At 34.8% G+C, this 19,595-nt stretch overlaps 1 protein-coding gene across 1 annotated transcript in view; it reads right to left on the reverse strand.

The window, feature by feature from the left end:
* GPATCH2 (G-patch domain containing 2) overlaps positions 1-19,595 on the reverse strand; it is a 123,936-nt gene that overhangs the window by 26,177 nt on the left and 78,164 nt on the right. The window contains exons 6-8 of the mRNA XM_065631008.1: positions 12,440-12,504; positions 9,937-9,976; positions 6,921-6,991 (exon numbers count right to left, since the gene is read on the reverse strand). Of these exons, the coding sequence (XP_065487080.1) occupies positions 6,921-6,991; positions 9,937-9,976; positions 12,440-12,504 (176 nt within the window). The remainder of the gene's footprint in view (positions 1-6,920; positions 6,992-9,936; positions 9,977-12,439; positions 12,505-19,595) is intronic.

Genomic DNA, 19,595 nt, shown 5'->3' on the forward strand with positions numbered 1-19,595 from the left:
TTCTACAAAATTGGAAACAAACTACTCAAATTTTCTTCTAAACCATCTCTCTCCTTACACAAACCCACAGTCTGAGTCAGTGTGCCTATGCCTCAGGATTTTAGTTAATGCACACCAGTGGATGCTGCTTTATGGATATGAGATTCAGGGATCCCTTCATGATTAGTAGGAATTCAATGTAAAAATTGCATAAGCAGTTTAATTTATAATAAGAACAGAAAGAGGCAAACCCGCCCTTCCTTCACGCATGGCTACGCATCCTTATGTTTGTGGTAGGCAGCTTTCATGTGCCTGTGTCGTGAACCAGACAGAGAAGATCTAAATTTCTCATGGCCAGGGAGATGCTGGGACAAACGAGCGGTGGAAAACCAGACTGCAAAGCAGCCTCTTCTGATTCCGTTGCTGCTTAACAACAGGTTGAAGAGTTTGTGGAACTGCAGTGCAAGTTATTGTCCATGGCTCCTGCCCAAACTTTAAATAGCAGGAATGGTCTTCACACCTCTGAAGCCCAAATTAACTTTATCCTTATGCCACTAGCATTTTGACAGGTATGTTGAGATTCCCAAATTGGAGCACAAACCTGAGCAAAAAAAAAAAAAGAGAGAGGCTAATGCAGTTGAGTGTGAGAAACAAGGATACCATGTGCTAAAATTCAGGTACTTGAAAATGAGAAATTTGCTATCAGTTCATTCAGGGGAAAATTCAATCCAGATGGTACATCAGGAGGATCCAGAACTCCTAGAGGTTATCCGATTTTTTTATTATACATTTTTTTTTTTTTTAAATTGGGACTAATTGACTACTTGTTAGTTAACATACTAACGTGTACCAGGAATTCAACTTAAAATGACAAATTTTCGGCATCATTTAGCAGTTTATGTACAATATTATAAAGTATATCAGATTCTAGTGCAAAAACAATGAAATTTGTCTTGTGGCTTTGTACTTAACTAGTTTTGCACTAAAGATGCAATGAAACTGCTCAGATCATACAGAAAAATGTATTTTCAAAACAGAGCATGGTCTTTTCAAAATTTATGCTACTTTTGCAAATGTTCTCATTATGGTAGTTGAGTTAAAATATGATACTTTCAAGACACTTAGTGACTAATTTTCATTTAATCAATGGATATTTTAAATCTATCCAGGAACCAAATACTGAGGCTTGAAGACTTCCATAAAATTAAAGCATCACATACTGGCTACATTTTAAATCACAATAAAACTGTTGTCATCCTGTCCACCTCTCCCAAATAAAAATCTTGTTGGGACCTTAAAAACAGGGCCATAGTATAGAAAACTCAATCAGGAATTGCCCTCTTCCAAAATGGCACCATCTTTTATTCTTCCCAAAGAAAAATACCAAACTGATGGAATAATGTTGTCTCTGAAGGTGACAGCAAGGGAGGAAAGCAATGTGTCCTCAAACATTCACATAATTTAATCTGGAACTGCAAATATTATTAAGCACCAATCATAACAGTACAGTTACTGCTTCACGGCACTCCAAAGAGGAGATAAAACTGCTTAGTTGTTAATTTCTAATGATGTAAACACATTTGGATTTTAATGTTACATCTGAATCTCCTGCATTATTAGCTCTGGGGCTACAAGATGTTAACTATCTACCTTTATTAATTTTACACTTGAATTAAAATGTTTATTTAAATATTACTTTATTTTAAAAGTGTTTTTTGCTGGGAATATGTGTTCATGTGACAGCAGAAATGATTCACCCCCTGTAAAACAGCTATGCATTCCTTAGCTTTAATGCAGTGTAAGCATGTGCACATTTTCATGTATAATTTTCAAAAACTGGCTGAATTTACCTCCTCTGCTATTGTAATTTCATTCCGCAAAAGCCACATTAAACAATTACAGTTCTTGTAATTAACCAGTAGTCTAATGTACAGTTTTCTCATCCCAATCCATTAACAGCTGCTCAAAAAATGTAGTAATTAATGGTTTCATTTATTTTTGGCAAACCTGCAACTCAACAAATAGTTTTGTATCTGCTGCAAATTAGGACTCTTTCCCAAACAACAGATGACACGGTGGGAAAGATGGGGCAGGCAGAATCCTTGCACATCTTTGTCTCTTTAGAAGATCAAATAAAGAGCAGCTGTAATGCTATTTGTGTAAAAAAAATATACCATGATACATATCATCAGATGAAAATGAACAAGTGCTGTACTAATGTACAAGTAGGGGTTTCCCTTGGAAATTGGGAAAGGCAGAAAGTTGTATTTCTAACCAAAGCAATAATACACTTTTGAAAAACTCCCATCAGGTTTTGTGTCACTTTTCTCTTAGGAGCTTTCTTTAAATCCTAATTCATAGATAATACTGTTAGTAATGAAAATGCTTGAGAGTCGTCTTCTTGTACCAACACAAGGCACATATTTAAACTGGATTGAGAACAACTAGGGAAAGGAGGGAAAGAGACCATTGCAGAAGACATGGGCAAGTTAAGACTAATGTTCTGGGTTTTTACTGACACATCACCATTTAGTAGCATTCAATATATTTCCTTCATGTAACCCTTCTCACACTGCTTCCCGAGTCTGCTTTCTTGAATGTCTCCTCCACATGTGCAAAGACCCATATTCCCATCTGTGCTGTCCAGAAGAAGACTTCAAAAACTTCTTGTCAGCTCAAAATAGAGAAGTAACAGGTGATCACTGGAAGACTGGCATGCAGCCCTCCCTTCACGTTATAGTAACAGCTGAATAGGTGGCTCTTGCTGATTTTTGAAGAAATATCAATGTACCACCTCTACCCCAAGCTATGGTCTACTTTGCACTCACAAGAAGTGGCCAACTATTTCATACTAAGCTGCTGCTACGTGGACTAGATTGTTAACACAGCATCGCTTAGCTACTTGAAACCCAACTTGTATTATATAATTGTACTCCACCTTGAAATCACTTTTGTCAGTATGACTTAGCCTTCTTCAAAGCCAGGACTGAGCTGCACAAGAACTACAAATTTTTTTTTTTTTTTTCCTTTTAAAGATCTCTGGGGGAGAATTTGAGATTGGAAAGCCAACAAAGAATTATCAAGATATGATTAAAAAAAATTGGTAAGCTGTGAAAATTTGGGCACTATTTTACTTTCTATTTCTTCATTTATGTATGTGTCACAAATTCTACTTACAGTATAGTAAGAAAAAAATAATTTGTAGATAAAATAAATAATGATACTTAACAGGAACATACCACAAAGGGAAGATGACATGAAACAATTATGTAGAGTAAACAACAACGCAAGTTTAACATATTCAGTAGTCTGCTGTTTTCCCACTCTGCAATTCTGTTTTTACTAGATTACAGCATAAATTAACTAGTTATGGCATCAACTAGATGACCAAAGGCAAAATATTAAGTTGCTATGAGGATAAAAGTACTTCCCAACTTCATAAGAGTATTGCGAGGATAAATACATTAAATACTAAGAGACAGGCTGACAGCTGTGTGATGGCTGTCCCCCATATATTTAACATCATCATCACATGCTCAAAGTCATGTAATAGCAGCTCAACAAAATACTGTTCAATGCTGTCTCTGTAGCTGACCAAATGAATCTCTTAGCTCTGGGGAATCTTCTCTAGGTAGAATTCATTTTTCTAAAATTTTACAAAGGTAACTTAAGTAAATGTGTTTTACTTCACAACAGGAGCAGGCAAACAATGAGCACACGAGTGGCTCTGGCAGTTCAGCTGCCAGGCAGCAACTTGTTAACTCACCATAACTCAATCATGTTCAATTGTTTGCCCACAGCCCCGGGGTACAGACAGACATTTGGTCTGCTAACAACTGCGCCAGATGAAGACATTACTATCCCAAGCTATTTGTTATCACACATCTGCTGGAGATTATCATCTCCACAGCTCTGCCGGAGGAAGAAATCATGCGAGCGCTCCCTAATATGGTTTGTACAAAACCAGCCAATTTAATTTAAATAGGTGAGTTGAGCTAACCAGGCTGGTTTTGCCCAGAGCATATTAAAAAATGCAGACAAAAAACCTTCTTTACTGGCAAAAGAGCAGAGGATGAAGACAAGCAGCTAGAAGAATTAACACCTTCAAGCAGTATAGCTGGATTAGGGAAGGGACTGTTCTTGTCCTGATGTAGAGAGATAATGTAAACAGAGAACTTATTCAAGGCTATACAGGAGAAATAAAGGCAGCTGCTAACCCAGTATTCCTTAGTGCCATTTGTATAATTTAAATAATTAATGGGAAAACTACATATTTGTAGATTAAAATTAAAGCATCTCTGTAAAGGTAGCATAAACAGGTATATATATTTAAGTGTGTTGAATACAGAAGATCACATGCGTTGAACTGTTATCAGCATAAGAGGATTTATCCAGGTTCTCGGTTTTGTGATGCAAGACTGTGCCACTCAACATTCGGTTCATCAGTAGCCATACCAACAGTTCTCAACAATCTAATTATCTTGTGACTAGTAGAAGTTCATGTTAGTTTATATAGGATTGGCTTGTTGTTATTCATTTTTACAGAAACAACTGAATAGTAGCAACCCAGTACAGTAAAGCTCACCCAGAAAGTATCAGTATTATTCCACTACGAAGAGACAGCTCCACACCTTTCTGATGTATTTACAGAATAAATTATTCTACAAGTCACTGTTCTAATGTAATACGGGTATTTACATATTGTCTACACGCTGAAACAAGAACTGTGTTCAGTCATCCAAAGGGGGTAAGAAAAGTCAGGGTAAGCATAGAAAAATGTGTGTGTGTATACGTATCTCATATACATACGAAAAACAGAAAAAAGGCCTTCCAGAACAGCAAGCAAAAAACAAGATGACATACAATTGTGTAAAAAACATACAAAGAAAGATCTAGAGAAATTCAGTCTTGTGGTAAAAGCAGATTAAACTGTATTCTGGATAAGTACAATAATTTTATAGAATGTCCAATACTTACCCACTGCTGCTGTTCTATTGCTGCATTTAGCAAGGAATAGTAAGACAATATAAAGTCACAGCCACTACATTTTGTATGCCTCTATTTAAGGGGGTTACTCATCTGAGTTACCTTGATGTGCCAACTGTAATAGTTTAACACATGCAAGAACTAATTTAGAGTCAATTTGAGAAAGCTTCATAAAATGTGAGAAAGCTTCGTACTTTCAGGTGTGAATAAACACTTGTATTCTACAAGATTTAACTGCATAAGCATGTAGTACAGTGAAATAATGGAAGATTTACTACACTGTGGCTTAATTCTGCAACTTAACCTTGTGACATTTGATTGGTATCATTGTAGTTCAGTGATTTGGATACATGTGAAAATCTAAATGACAGATTTCCATTTTAAGATTTCATACACAGTAATGAAGATGCACCTTTGCAACTAAGGCAATGTTCACTATTTTGTTAACTGTGAATAGTATTTGCTACTAAACCAGTAATTTCTATAGGTACTTTGTTAAGGAGAAACATTTTCGTTCTCTGTATGCCTGATGAAACTAAGATTAACCCTTTTGGTAGAAGTGATAATTTCAAATTAAGTCATAATAAACCTAGCCTTTGATATTAACCACAGATAAATCTGATGTATGTCAGGTTAAAATGTGTTCAATATACATCTTGTAAATAGGACGTATACAACTTGTTACTCTAGGACAGCAGATGGCCTGTTAAAAATATAATTTTCATAGAAGTTTGAGAACTTCTCTTCAAGTCACTTCAAAGAATTAATAGTAAGGTTTCTGTGGTAGGCTGAGACAATGGTGGTTTTCTGAAAAAGCGCAAATAACTATTTTGAGATAACCTGACTCCATCTGAAGGAAAAAGCCTTTGAAAACAGAGATGATGGTACTAGGAGATGTCAGCAGGTGACCTTGTTGTTTTTAAGTGTATTAAAGTATGACAATATTCTGTGGCTTTATGTACATCATAAAAATGGTTTATGTAAGTCTTACTTCAATATTACAGATCTTTTACAGAAAATGCCAGTCTTTGGTCTCAGATTTGCCACCTCTTGCTTCTACACAACCCTGCCAGATATTTACTGGGATAACAGTCTACTAACGTCCTGCTGAGTGAACACGAAGGGAAGTTGAAGATCACTTCAGGTACTTAATGCCATTTTAAAAATCTCAGTTCTATCTGCTTGTGTAGGCAGCAATCACTTCATAAGAGCTTCACTGGTCAAAATAACAAACACATAAGTCATGGTTCTGAATTCCTCAGACACTGTTTTACATTGCTACAGGATAAAAAAGATCCTAAAATGACTGTAAATATAATAAGTCTCTTACTGCTTACTTTATATCCACTTCATACTCTCAGTTTCATGAAAGCAACCTGATAGTAAGAGTGCATTTATAGTGAAAATTCATATCTAAAGTGAACTCACTCTAAAATTCTGAGTAAAAATACGATTTAACAGGTACACTTGCCAGGAAACATAGGCCAAAAAAATGTTGACAATTTCTGCATAATATAAAATATTTACTAGACAAAGATATTCACCATTTCTGAAGATTGGTGACTGACACTTGCATAACCAGTATTTTAGACCATGTAAACAGAACTTATCTGCTATGAAATATATTCATATTTAATATGCACATTTTTGAAAGAATTATTGGTCTCCCCTTCCAGGTATTCATCAAAGCAGGTATTTAACAATATTGAAACTTAGTTCAAGATGACCACATATATACTGAAAGACAAGCGCCTGAAAGAGAGCAGTCTCACTCAAAACCACAGTATTACATGATGATCTTTTAGGCAAAGATTATGCCATATAAATTAAATTCTTGAAAGTAAAGAAGGCTCCTGGAAATTCTCCAAAGAATGGTGTCATTATATGAAAAACTGAGAGTTAAGAAATCAGCAAATTCATAAAGAGTATTAGTGACAGCTGCAGCATTAACTCACCTGCTAGCTGTTTTTACAGAGCTGTTCTTCTTGTGTCCTCTCTCTGATCGGTTGTCTCGCAAGAGCTGAAGCTATTAAAAAGAAGTTCAGAACAGTCTCACAAGCAATACCTTTATTTGCTTTTTAGAAATGTTGACCTGACAATTCCATTCTTTCCTGTCATGAGTAATCTCACAATAGTTTTCACCCAAGACTTAAAGAGATGCATATCTACTAAAATTTTACAATAATAGCTAAGATTTCAAGATATATCCACTAATTAAAAATACCTAAATAATTGAAAATGTAAAAATTAAAGCATTCTCAAAGCATATTAGAAAGCCATGCAATTATCTTATCCGTACGATTTTATAATTTTCACAATTTCAATTTAAATTTTCAAAATGTTATAATGAAAAACATTGGAGAACACTTAAATTACAAAAAACTATTCAGGCTGGCACTTGTATCTAAGCAGTTATGAAACAGTTAAACTCTTCTAAGCCCCAGGAGCTTTTGTAATTTGAAGGTTGCACAATCAACAAAAACACACTATTAAAGCTTCCCATAAGAGTGAGGAAGCAGGAATAATGAAAGATTTGTTTAACTGAAATCGTGACTCAGGTTCTGGAACTTAGGAAATTATGAACTTTACGACTCAGCCAACAACATCTTAATATTGTACATGAGCATGGCCTCCAAAAACTGACACCTATCTGCAAAATGACACTTGATTATTTTTTCCCCAACTCTCTATAGCTTGCTTCTTATATCAGGAATGTTCCTCATAATTACAACTATCTAGTTTTCAGATGCAGTAAAAATAGCGCGGTCAGGTTTTAAAAGGCAACCTGCAAGACACAAAGATAAGGCACCTTATTGTGATAAAATATTTTTTTCCATTTTCTTATCATCAACAAATCAGAGCAATTAATGTTTAAATGTACCCAGGATTTTTACAAGCATGATATTCGTACAATGTGTATCTATTTCATGATCAAGCTGAGGAAGACAGTCCTGCTGTTATCAATACTCTCTGGCTGATAAGTGAATTGTAGTTATAGCATGTACAAATACAGATCACCTGCCAGACTTTGAATTTGGCTAGTTAATTACTTGTAACATAACTTCAATTCCAGAATTAATTAAAAGAGAAAGTAGTAAACCCACACAACCAATAGTTATACGCCATGGATCTAGTGAATTTTATAGGCTGTCAAAATCGTCATAATTACATTGCACTATCATTCTCATTTATTTTATGTGCCTAAAAACCAGAACCCATTATGTGCCAGTAGCGCCTATATTTGATGACATTAGCCTTAGTTCACAATTCATCAATAACATGTAAGTTACAAATACAGCGAACTTCAGATAAGTTTCGAAAACATAGCTCTTATGAAATACAAAATAAACATGTAAAATTTAACATTAATTCAAATATACTAAAGCTTAATTAAATTGCCATCATATACTAGCTAAGCAGACATTTTTCGCACTCTGTACTGAATGGATATTGCCAGTATATATGACGTAGGTTAACATATTTCTCAGCATGGAAATTTCCATACTGTTTTAAGCTTAGAATTTTTGAAGACAAACAGTACCTCTTTAGTTAACTACTCTGTTATATGAGACAATAAATACATTATAAAATCCAATTAAAAAAATAAAAATCCCTCATTCTGGTCTAGCAAATTTGACTACTTATGACACCAACATTTCAGGAATAGGATGAAGGTTAGCCCAAGAGAACTTTTTATCATGATGAATTAAGATGAAGCACACTAATACTTAAAATGCTCTTTTAAATGTGCTGCTTCTACTAGGAAAAGTGTTTCGAAATAATGAGAGTTAAATGCAAACCATATAAAGCTGTCTGTTTAGATGTTAAGTGTCAGCTTACCGTACCATGCTAGAAGTTCACAATTTACAACTAAAACTGCAATATGTTTTATCCACTCTGGCAGTTTTGGGCAAGTAATAGAACTGAGATTTAGCTCACTCTGGAGTTCAAAAGAAGGAGGAGAGGACAAGAAAGAGTACATACTGATTTAAACTATGCCTTACTGGAGCTACAGGCTGATCCATCATCAAGACTTAAGATGAACCCTCTAAAGATTCTATAGATCTTATTTCCTTTTGAAATTTCAAATCTACTTACATTTGTAAGTACTAGCAAACTGGCACAGATCTAATGAAATCAACTGTGTTATATAAATTTTTACCAACTTAAAAAATGTACTATGGAACTTTAGTCTTAAATTTCAATGGAATGCTGATATATTCAGCTACTTTTACTGAATAATTGAAGTTAACTATACAGTTATGAAAAGGAACCAGACTGTTTTTCACATTTAAGTTCTTGGACAGTACATTCTGTTTAGACCTTACTACCATCCATCAAGAAAGGCATTCTTCCATGTCTGAAGACAAGCTAAAGAAATAAGTGCTATGTTGGTAATGAAATTTAAACGTGTCTTCATGTTCCTTCAACCACATCTCTAGGCTTGGACCTCCTGGGGACTGCACTGTAGGGGCCCAGCAGACAAACTTGTGAGATAATTTTACCAATATCTGCACCATGATGGAAATTTAACAGTTCCTTTTTTACTGCTCTGGTCATATTAACCAATGAAATGTAGAAAAATAGAATTGAAGATCTTCCTGTAGAAGCCTGCCCACTCTTGTTGCTGTTCTGTATTTCTTGATTTTGTGAGTCAAATTATTTGCTTTCCAACATTTTGAGAAACGCAACATTTGGAGATACTGTGATTAACAAAATCATTAAAAAAATGATTAGACTTTTCATTTAAACCATTAACACTCAAATATACTTAGCTGACTAATTAAAGATTTTTAATTAAGGGACTTTTTGAAATGCACTCCTGTTAATATGTTTCCTTACAAGAAAGTATGAAATCGTACCTGCTTTGTTTATGATTTCTTAAAATTTAGCCCACTACCTCTGGAGTAGAGGTAGTTAAATTCCTTTATACATCTCAAATAAACTGTTCTTGATCAAAGCAATTCTTACCTGGCTGTGTTCCTTTCTAGCCCCAGGGCCAAACCAGTGGCTGTGGGAGAAAAAGAAAAGACAGGTTTAACAATAGAACTAGCAAAGCACATGCTGTCATATGACCAGTCTGTGCGTGCTTTTGGGTATTTTATTGTCTGCCAGGAAAATATAGCCTTTGGCTATGCTTTATTTTAATGGGATATTTTTATTGAACTCCGTAAGTCTGTAACAGTTTTGAAAGAATGCACCACAAATTTTACTTCTGAGTAGCTACTGGCTTTATAGGTAATTATATTCTGTCAAACAAGCTAAAATAATATGCAAATTACAGTATTTTAATATACTATAATGCATGTGCTATAAATAAACGTAATTCCATATTTAGCACTGAAGTGTTACTTATTAATGATTATAGCTGAAAAGATGTTTAAGTAGTGGACTACCTGGTAGTTGTTAATGTATTATTACACATCAGGTCTGAGTCTGAATCTAAAGTGAAAGTCAAAGTCCAGAAATGCAGTGGTTTCATATCGCCATATAATTACACTATTTTGACTATTAGCAGCCTTATTTCATAGAGACGAAAATTTGGAATAAGACGTTGACATGCAGGGACAAGAACTCACAATGTGACTTTTCCCTCAAAAGCAGTAAAAGCAAGTAAGTTCCTCTAGAAGTGTAACCAAAGATTATAAACTTACTCTAGTCATGCTTTTTTTTCCTGATGTAGTTAAATTTAATACAGCTTACTCTCATTTTTCCCTCAAAGCAGTCACATAATGACACTAAAATTTTTAATTTAATTAATATAGCGAGAAGAAGCAGATTCCATGCAATAATCTGGTTTAAATTACTCATTTTTTTAAGTCACAAATCTGAAAGTTTTGTGGCTTTTTGTCACTCACTTTTTGTGAGTTTGCTGACGGGCAGTCAACCCTCTCATTCCTTTATACAAGACCAGCTGTCACTGAAACCTGCACACTGCTAACTGCTTTTTCTACTTCCAAGGTGATTATGGAAAAGAACTGGAAATGAAAAAAGAATGACTGCAATAAACTTAAAAGTATACTTCGAGATAAAAATAGTAGACATTTTTATATTTTGGACATGAAACTTCCATCAACTGTGCTGAATAGTTCAATATCCAAGGAAAACAGGGAGATTTCATGTACCCGCAAGCGTGATGTTGGCAGTGGATGAAAAGAAAAAGCATCACATTTGTGAATGACACAACAAATAAGGCGATAAACATCCGGAAGCTGATGAAGATAAGAGACAAAATGGGTTAGATCTAAATTCCACATAGGTGAGTGTCTCATCTCTGACCAGTTTCAAAAGCAAACACTCAAGGAGAAGCGGTAAACTGGGGTATCCTCCTCCACACAAACTCTGCTGGTTTGTGGCAAATCAGCAGATTACAGACAAAATTATTAGTAAAATTTTTTCTAACAAAAAAATAAATCAAAGTAATTTGAATGCATCTCATGTTTAGACATTTAAAAAAACCCTTCATAAAGACCTCTTGTAATGAGAAAGTGATATTCACATCACACTGATTTTTATAATTTTGTCCATTCACTTAATTACAGGATTGTTTGTTTGATTAAAAAACATGAACAAAAGTAAAAACCATAAAGTGTCAGTGGAACTACTTTAGGGTAGAAATAACTTATAAAATCACAATCCCTTTAACTAACACATGCATTAGGAAGTTATGGGTGAAACGGATGTGGATTAGTAGCATAAAACAGTTGGTACTGAGGATCTGATATTTGTACTATACGTGTTTTGGTAAGTTTCGTTTTAAACTGCAGATGATTATCTAGTGGCAGTTAGAGCATATAAATGTATCCCCAAATATATCATTTCCTAATCATAGGTATCTGTGTTTTAGACTTCTGATTTGGAAAATATAGGAAAATGTAATCATCTTATTGTAACTATTCAAAAGAGATAACCAAGAAACAATGTTGCTTAATGTTGTTAGCTGAACAGAATAAGAGTTTACAGTAATGGCACACCAGAGTACCTAAACAAACTGAATGATGTTTCCTATTTACATGTGTCTAAACAATTAATTCAATGTCTTCTTGTGGAATTTATTATAAACTTCTTCCTCACGCAATACATCATGTTTAAGACTCAAAGATGTGATGCTTGTTTATTTTCATATATTCAAGCTTGGCATTTCTGAATTTCCCTTTGGAGAAAAATAAGGCAGGTCTTTTTTAACAACCTGTATTTGGTATATAGCCTTAAAAGTGTTGTGTTTTAGGAAAGCATATACTTAGCAAGTTAATAAAAACGCATTTACAAAGTACTGAACTTCACAGTTAATTAAGAAACATAAAACGAATCACAAAGGATTAGAAATATTATCACTAAAGGAAGATCATTACGTAACTGACCTGAGGCTCTCTTATCACATGCTTGTACAGTAGTAAAATGTGGCTTTGGGACAGAGGTGCTACTGTAAAGCAAACAATAATAAGAAGTTAGAACTCCCATCACTGATACTCACTCATGGTGAAGAGAATCCTGGGACAAGTGAACTGTTTTCCTGCTACCGCCTGGTCCTGGAGTTATCTAGTGGAAAAAAGTAAGAAAAAAGTCTTTGAATAATAGGGTAGCAATATGCACACAGTGATTGCTTATTAAGAAAACATATCACAAATATTAAATACAAAGTAGAGAGAGTACACTAGAGACAGTAAAAGCGATTAACAATATATGCAGTGTTCATGAAAAGCCTGAGTGCAGAAAGTGTTATACAAGATTTACCAAAATGCTTTATGTGTAATTCTGATTGGATGTCAGATTTCAGACATTTACAGATGTCAGGGACCTAAGTTACTTTTCAAAAAAGTCCATGAAGTGCTTTATCTCAAAAAAATGAAAGATGTTTCAAAAACCATATTCAACATACTATCCTTATTAAATGGATAGTACAGCAATAACTTTATTAAAAAATGCTCCCAACCTTTGTATCTCGACATGAAACTTTTGAAACTTAAGTTGATGTGGGACAGAAAGCAAAGAAAATAATTACCACACTGTACTGTAATCCTTGTCTAGTCCTTTACATATACTGAAACAAAAAAATACATAATATGCTCGATTTAAGAATGGTCTTAAGAATGCATGATAGCACATGCAGACTTTTGCAGATGATGATATTCTGTTATTACTCAAGAATGCATTGAAACAGCTTTATTTTTATTTTTAGAATCTGCCTAATTTGTCTGCACGTGTAGGTAGGTAAAAGCAGAAGAATAAGAAACCACCCGACGAAACTCATGCTTGAAGAACCAGAGCAGAAGACAAACTATTCCTGTTGGAAAGGATGCAATAACAAATTTTCAGTTCCTTGGAGATAGTTTTATAGTCAGTAGATGACCAGAGGTGGGAATGAAGTCAGATATTCTGCCAATTTTGAAAGGAGATCACAAAAACTTGTTGATAACGCCCAGGCTTGCCAAAAATACATAAGCAGAAGATTCCCAGATAAAAGCAGTCTATTTTTTATTAAAAGAACAATGCGCTCAACTCTGGAAGAAAAATATCCCTATTCATCTGGTGTCATGCTGAAGAAAAGCCAGGGCAGTCAAAGCTCCGAGTCTGGAAAAATTTCAAAGAATACCTACTGAATAATTTGAAAGCTCCATGAGGTTGAAGTATTTGACCACAATCTGTTTCTTTGATCTGAAGAATGATGTCACTTGGGACCAAACTGAGAAACCCTAAAGTGTTGTCACTTTTCTGGCTGGTGGTGATTGAAAGAATTGGTAATACCTTACTGCAGAAAAATCTATGCAAACATACAAATTCCTTGGCAGCTACATGGGAGAACAGCACCTACTGGTTTACCCGCATTTGGGGTTTACTCCTTTACTAGACTTATTGAGGCCTTACATAGCCACATGGTAAGTATAAAATAGTGATCAAATGTTACTTTTGCAATGTCATAATTCACCTAATAATAAGTGAGAAATGTCAACTCACAGAGACAGACCTAGAAATATGAGCAAATATTTTAATATGCGATTTCCAAATTTTAAGATTAATAACTAAACTGTTACTTTAACACTACAGGTAAACATGTAGCTCGGCTCTTGAGAGTTACATCCTGCATTAATCTCAAAATGAGGTTTTCATGCTATTCCAGTGGGTATCCCTGGAATATAGTAATCCATTTTCTACACTGTAGCTATAAGAAAAGCCGACTGTGCCTATGTCATGCTTTGTTAGAGGTTCATGATCACATTATCTCATGGTAGACCTGACACTTTTATTCAGTTTACAGTATGTTCTGTGTACAGGCAACTTATTTCCTTTGCCAGGGCTGCTGACAACCTTTTCCACACTATATTAATCTTGTTTACAGACTTTATCTTGGTACAAATATCAGAAAACTGAACTTTTTATCTCAGGGAGAAAATAAACAACATGTTGACAGAAGCAAAAGCTATTTTCTGGACTAAAATTGGTTGTTTACCTGCAGCCATACTTATGGAAACAAGTTTAAGTTTCCAGCTTACTCAAAATACATAATCTGAAATTTAATAAGCATGGAAATTTCAAGAAAAATCGCTTTATAAATTGCCAGTTTTGAAATAATATATAAACCACAGAAGTATGTTTTTCCATTAATTTATACAAGAACATGAACTTGCTTGGAATACAGTTACTACTGACCACAAAGTACATTGCTCAGGTTTCTCTTGCCATACCCGAGAGGTTCAGTTACCAAGCAGCCTCAGAACATTTATAAAACTAAACTCATAATGCACAAATACAGATCTTTGCATAAAACTGAAAGCTGATTACTGTAAGATTCACAATCTGTTAACGTATATTAATTCCCATTTGCAAAACTTATCTAGGATGTGAAACGCCAAAACAAAACCTATTGCCCATCTTCAACTGCTAACTCAATATTAGAAAAATCTACTCCAAAGATCTGTTGAATCTCCACTGAAGAGAGAGCTAATTGCTCCAGAAAGTGGCAGCGGATTGCAGTACACTAAAATCAAAACAAATGCCCTCTCAACTGTTTGGATTCTTTATTAATGAAAAAAAAAAAAGCTTAGTTATCTAGAAGTGGTTTAGGTGATGAAATCCCGGTACACAAGAAGAAACCAGTGGGTAAAGTAAGTACGAGCTTTCCGTTGGGTAACTAGGAATAAACAGCACCGAAGGTGCTTTTTAAACTTTAATCTTTAACTAAAATCTTACATGTAAGATTTTTTTTTTTAATTGAATGTACATCAGTGTGTGTCTCTGAGTGCACCTGTGTGTATCAGGGAACCAGAATTTGCTGTGGTGAGAGCGTTTAGAAGACTGACAGATCAGGCCCCTTTTAAACTAGGTTCATTCATTAACAACGCTCTTCTCGGTAATGGTCAATTCTTACACACTATTAGACATGCTCCTTATATACACAAGAGTGTTAGTTTTTAGCATGTGTATACTAAATTAGCTGTGAGTACACAATATCATAGAGCTGATACTGTATAGTAAGCACTGATGGCAACGGTCCTTGATGGTTGTTCGCCACAGGGGTCGAGGTGAGCAGGACTGAGACATCTGAGAAAAGACGTTGGAACTGAAGTGGGCTTGTCTGTCTTCTCATAAAATTCTCCTTGCTTATGTCTAAAGTCTTTATGTTACTGCTCCTCCTGAAGAAGTGAGGGAGGTGGTGCCTTCGCTTTTTTTGTAACAAATACCTGAGCCATGGGCAAGTTAAGTGCAATCTGAAAAAGTACATTTTGATGATGTCCAACAAGTGTTTCAGACTACTTTAGTGACATGCTTCACAGGAAGAAAATGCAGCAGATTTGTTTCTAATAATGTAAATATAGTATTTTTTTCTTTTAATCTTTTCATGGATAAACTTTTGGAAAAAAGTACCGTGGCACACTTTAAAGTTCACACACAACATGAACAGAATTCTGGCTTCAAAAGTTCCTTCCTACGACACATTAAAATGCCTAGGAAATACCCAATAACCTATTTCAAGCTTTTTAGCAATATATTTAGTAGTCTGTGCTTCTAAAAGTCACACTACCTCATCAGCAAACCTAACCACACTCCTACTGGAACTTAGGTAACTATAACTAATAAAAGACGTGGAAATATTTCTAACTATTTCCTCTAATTAAGAATAGCAGCTTTTAAAAAACTTAGTAGATGTAGCAAGAGACTACAGATTATATCCTAGAAGATAAGAAAAAGTATCAACCTTCAAAAAGTACAAAAGAAATATCATGGGCCTTCACACGGCCCAACTCTGTCATAGTCTGCACCGTGGCCTATTTGCATAAAGCAGCAAAATAAGTAGGAGTGTACAGGGAAACTAGGGAAACCTTTGAGCCTCCTTGCTCGTCACCTTCCTCCTGGTGCAAAGTCTCTCCAGCAACACATTGTTGCACAAGAGGCACCGTAATCTACAGTTGATGTAACTCTTTTAATATGAATAAAGTTTAGAGTCATCTTATAACTCAATTTCTTCTGGCTACAAGTCCTTTTACCATTTCTTGAACAAGACAACAAGGTATTGACTGAAACACAGGCACTCCAACTCAAAGTACTTCCATTTTGCAACGACTGCATTGCCTGAGAAATTGAAGACCTATATTCATGGACAAGATAAAATGGAAAAGCATTCAAAACTAAGGGGTTTTGCCTCAAAATACACAACATTACATACTGCTGCCCAAGATACTACATATGACAAACCTCAGAAGTGATATATAGAAAGATGGTGGGATTAAGGACAAGAAAGAGAGAATTTCACTCTGCAGAAATAAGATTGAGAGCACAGCGACTGTTATTTTTAAATGCTAATAATACAGAATAGAATATTTCAGTTGGAAGGGACCTACAATGACCATCTAGTCCAACTGCCTGACCAACTCAGGGCTGCCCAAGTTAAAGCACGTTCTAAAGGGCATTGTCCGAATGCTTTAAACACTGACAGGCTTGGGGCATCGACCACCTCTCCAGAAACCCTGTTCCAGTGTTTGACCACCTTCTCAGTAAAGAAATGCTTCCTAATGTCCGGTCTAAACCTCTCCTGGCGCATACTCAACCATACCTCTTCTCCCTCATGTTTTCCCAGACTACACACAATCAAGTGAGCAAGTACACTTCCTCTTTATAATTTATGTTTAGCTTAGGAAACGCATTTTTTAGAAAATACAGGACTATGTCCTATTCCTAACTGTACTTCAAATATGTCTTCCGTTACTGAAAGAATAAATTTCTTAAAATGTAAGTACTTTTTAATACTGAAAGTGACATTTTGTATTTTAAATTGGATCTTATGCCAAACACTCCAGAGCATGTGCAATGAAAAGATACTACTGAGCTTGTTTTTTAAACGATGTTATTTCCTTGTAATGATTTGGTGGACTTGACAGCAATAGGTTTATGGTTGGGCTCTATAATTTTATAGGTCTTTTCTAATGTAAAGGATTCTATGATGTGCTTAAAGAATCCACATAAATAATTATGGAAGTATTTGACTTGAATGCTTAACTTAGCCACCACAGTGTGCCACATTCATAGTATGCAAAACTAGTAAAATTTCAGCAAAATGTTGCTGAACACTAGTTACACAAATGAGCTGACCACTTTTCTAAATGAAAGAATAGGTCTCATTTTCCACTCTATAATTAACTGCTCTGATCAACTACAGATTAACACATTTAAAAATCAGTTGTATTAATCAAATCTTTTAAATTCCAGAAGCAGTAAAGATACCTTTTCTTGGTTCACACGTTTATAGTATCTTTCCTTAAACACACTATGTTGATGAATACAATTTGAGAAGTTCAGTAGCAAATCCAATTTTCTCATGCAGGAGTTTCTGCAGAACAATTTTTGTCTAAATCAAAATGCAACCAAAATAAAATCCTGGACAACAGGATTTTGCAGTGGAAATGCCAGCATCACAATGGCACTTCCATAATTCACAGATCTGTAAGTGCCAATTTATAGGAAGTTAAATCAAACTATATCAAGGGAAGAAATAGAGAAAAATCTACTATCTACATTTTACTGCGCTGATTAAGAACAATTTCTTATTATTTTCAGCATCGATTTATTATCACTCATTTTATACCCCTTCTTCACTAGATGCATTGAAAAGCACCTACAATAAGCAAAGCCCTGCATTTAAAATACATCTTTAAAAAAATGTAGATACAAGTTCCTTGACTTGGAACAATACAGAAAACTAAGGAAATAAAAGCAGCTTTCACAGTATACATGACTGAATCATTGCCACAACCCTCGCCTGATGCTACCATTACATTTTTATTCCCTCTGCAAGCACACTCTTGCAGAAGGGCCCAAACTGACCATTTCAGAGAAGCATCTCCTTATGTACAGATTACCTGTAAGTGATGCTCAGTCAAACTCTACAAAGTCTTCATGAAGACATGGTTCACTGGCATAATAGTTCTATGCCAGTTTCTTGCTACTCTAGTTATAATTCTTTAAAATTGACCTCTTACTAACGTAGTGTTGCAAAAATGAATGGATCATTGCCATTCTGCTTGCAAAATTTGTGCAAGTGATAAGGAAGGAGAAAAACCTCAAGAAAAATAGGTCAAAAGACATGGACTTTAATCCTAAAGCAAACAGACATCTCCCTGTACATGTTTTATTGTTTTCTCTTAATAATAAAAAAGAGAAGAAAGAGAAGAGCTACACACCCTAGATAAAATGAGAATCAGTAAGTTTCTTGGAGTTAAAGATTATGTTGCAGCTACCCAATATCTCTAGTGATTTCACACACTGTTAAGAGTTTTCTCTACATTTCTTTTCATACAACTGATCAAAATACCTCCATTTCTTCATGTACAGTTTTCAACTGAATGATTAACAGATGGAAGAGAAAAACTATGGTATCAGAGATTAAAATAAGAAAAGCCCACTATTGAACACAGCACCTTCAGAGAAAGATGGAAAACTGAAATCTCATGTGTAAAAGCAAAACACAGAATTTCTTTGTCTTTGCAGTTATACAGTTTTTCCTCTGCTGCATTTAAGATAAAAATCTGAATTTGAAATTAAATAATTATAAATTTAATTCAAAAAAGAGTTTTAAGAACAGACTGGCCTGGGTGTAAGGTTTGTTTGTTTTAAATGGTAACACTAGCAAAAAATATCACAGACCACGTTTTGTCCTGAATATCTGTCAAAGGGATGAACCTTTATGTACTATAGAGTAGACAACAGAACAAGTTTTATGATGCATTGTAATGATATACATTAGTGCATACACACTGCCTTTAGGTATGTGATACGGTAACACTGGAGGAGCTTATGAAAGCATGGAAAATAATACTATAGGGTATAATGTAAAAAAAAAATTTGGTCTATGAAGAAAACGTCAGGTAAAGTGAAAAGTGCAAGTGTCCTATCTGCAAGGAAGTCAGCAGGAGAGTTTCTTTTGAGATTCCTAATATTTAATACGAAATAGTACTATGTGGCACCATCACTCCAGCAGCAGCTCAGAGTACCACAAAAAATAGACTGATAAGTCTCAAGAAGAAAATATAAACCACAAACTCTTTTTTTTAATTAAATCAACTCCTTGTTTAAAGCTAAATGTAAGATTCTCAGGACTGCATAAACACCACACAGCACCACTGTTTCGATTTTATATG

Source organism: Caloenas nicobarica, chromosome 3, assembly GCF_036013445.1.
Source record: "Caloenas nicobarica isolate bCalNic1 chromosome 3, bCalNic1.hap1, whole genome shotgun sequence".
Lineage (NCBI taxonomy): Eukaryota > Metazoa > Chordata > Aves > Columbiformes > Columbidae > Caloenas > Caloenas nicobarica.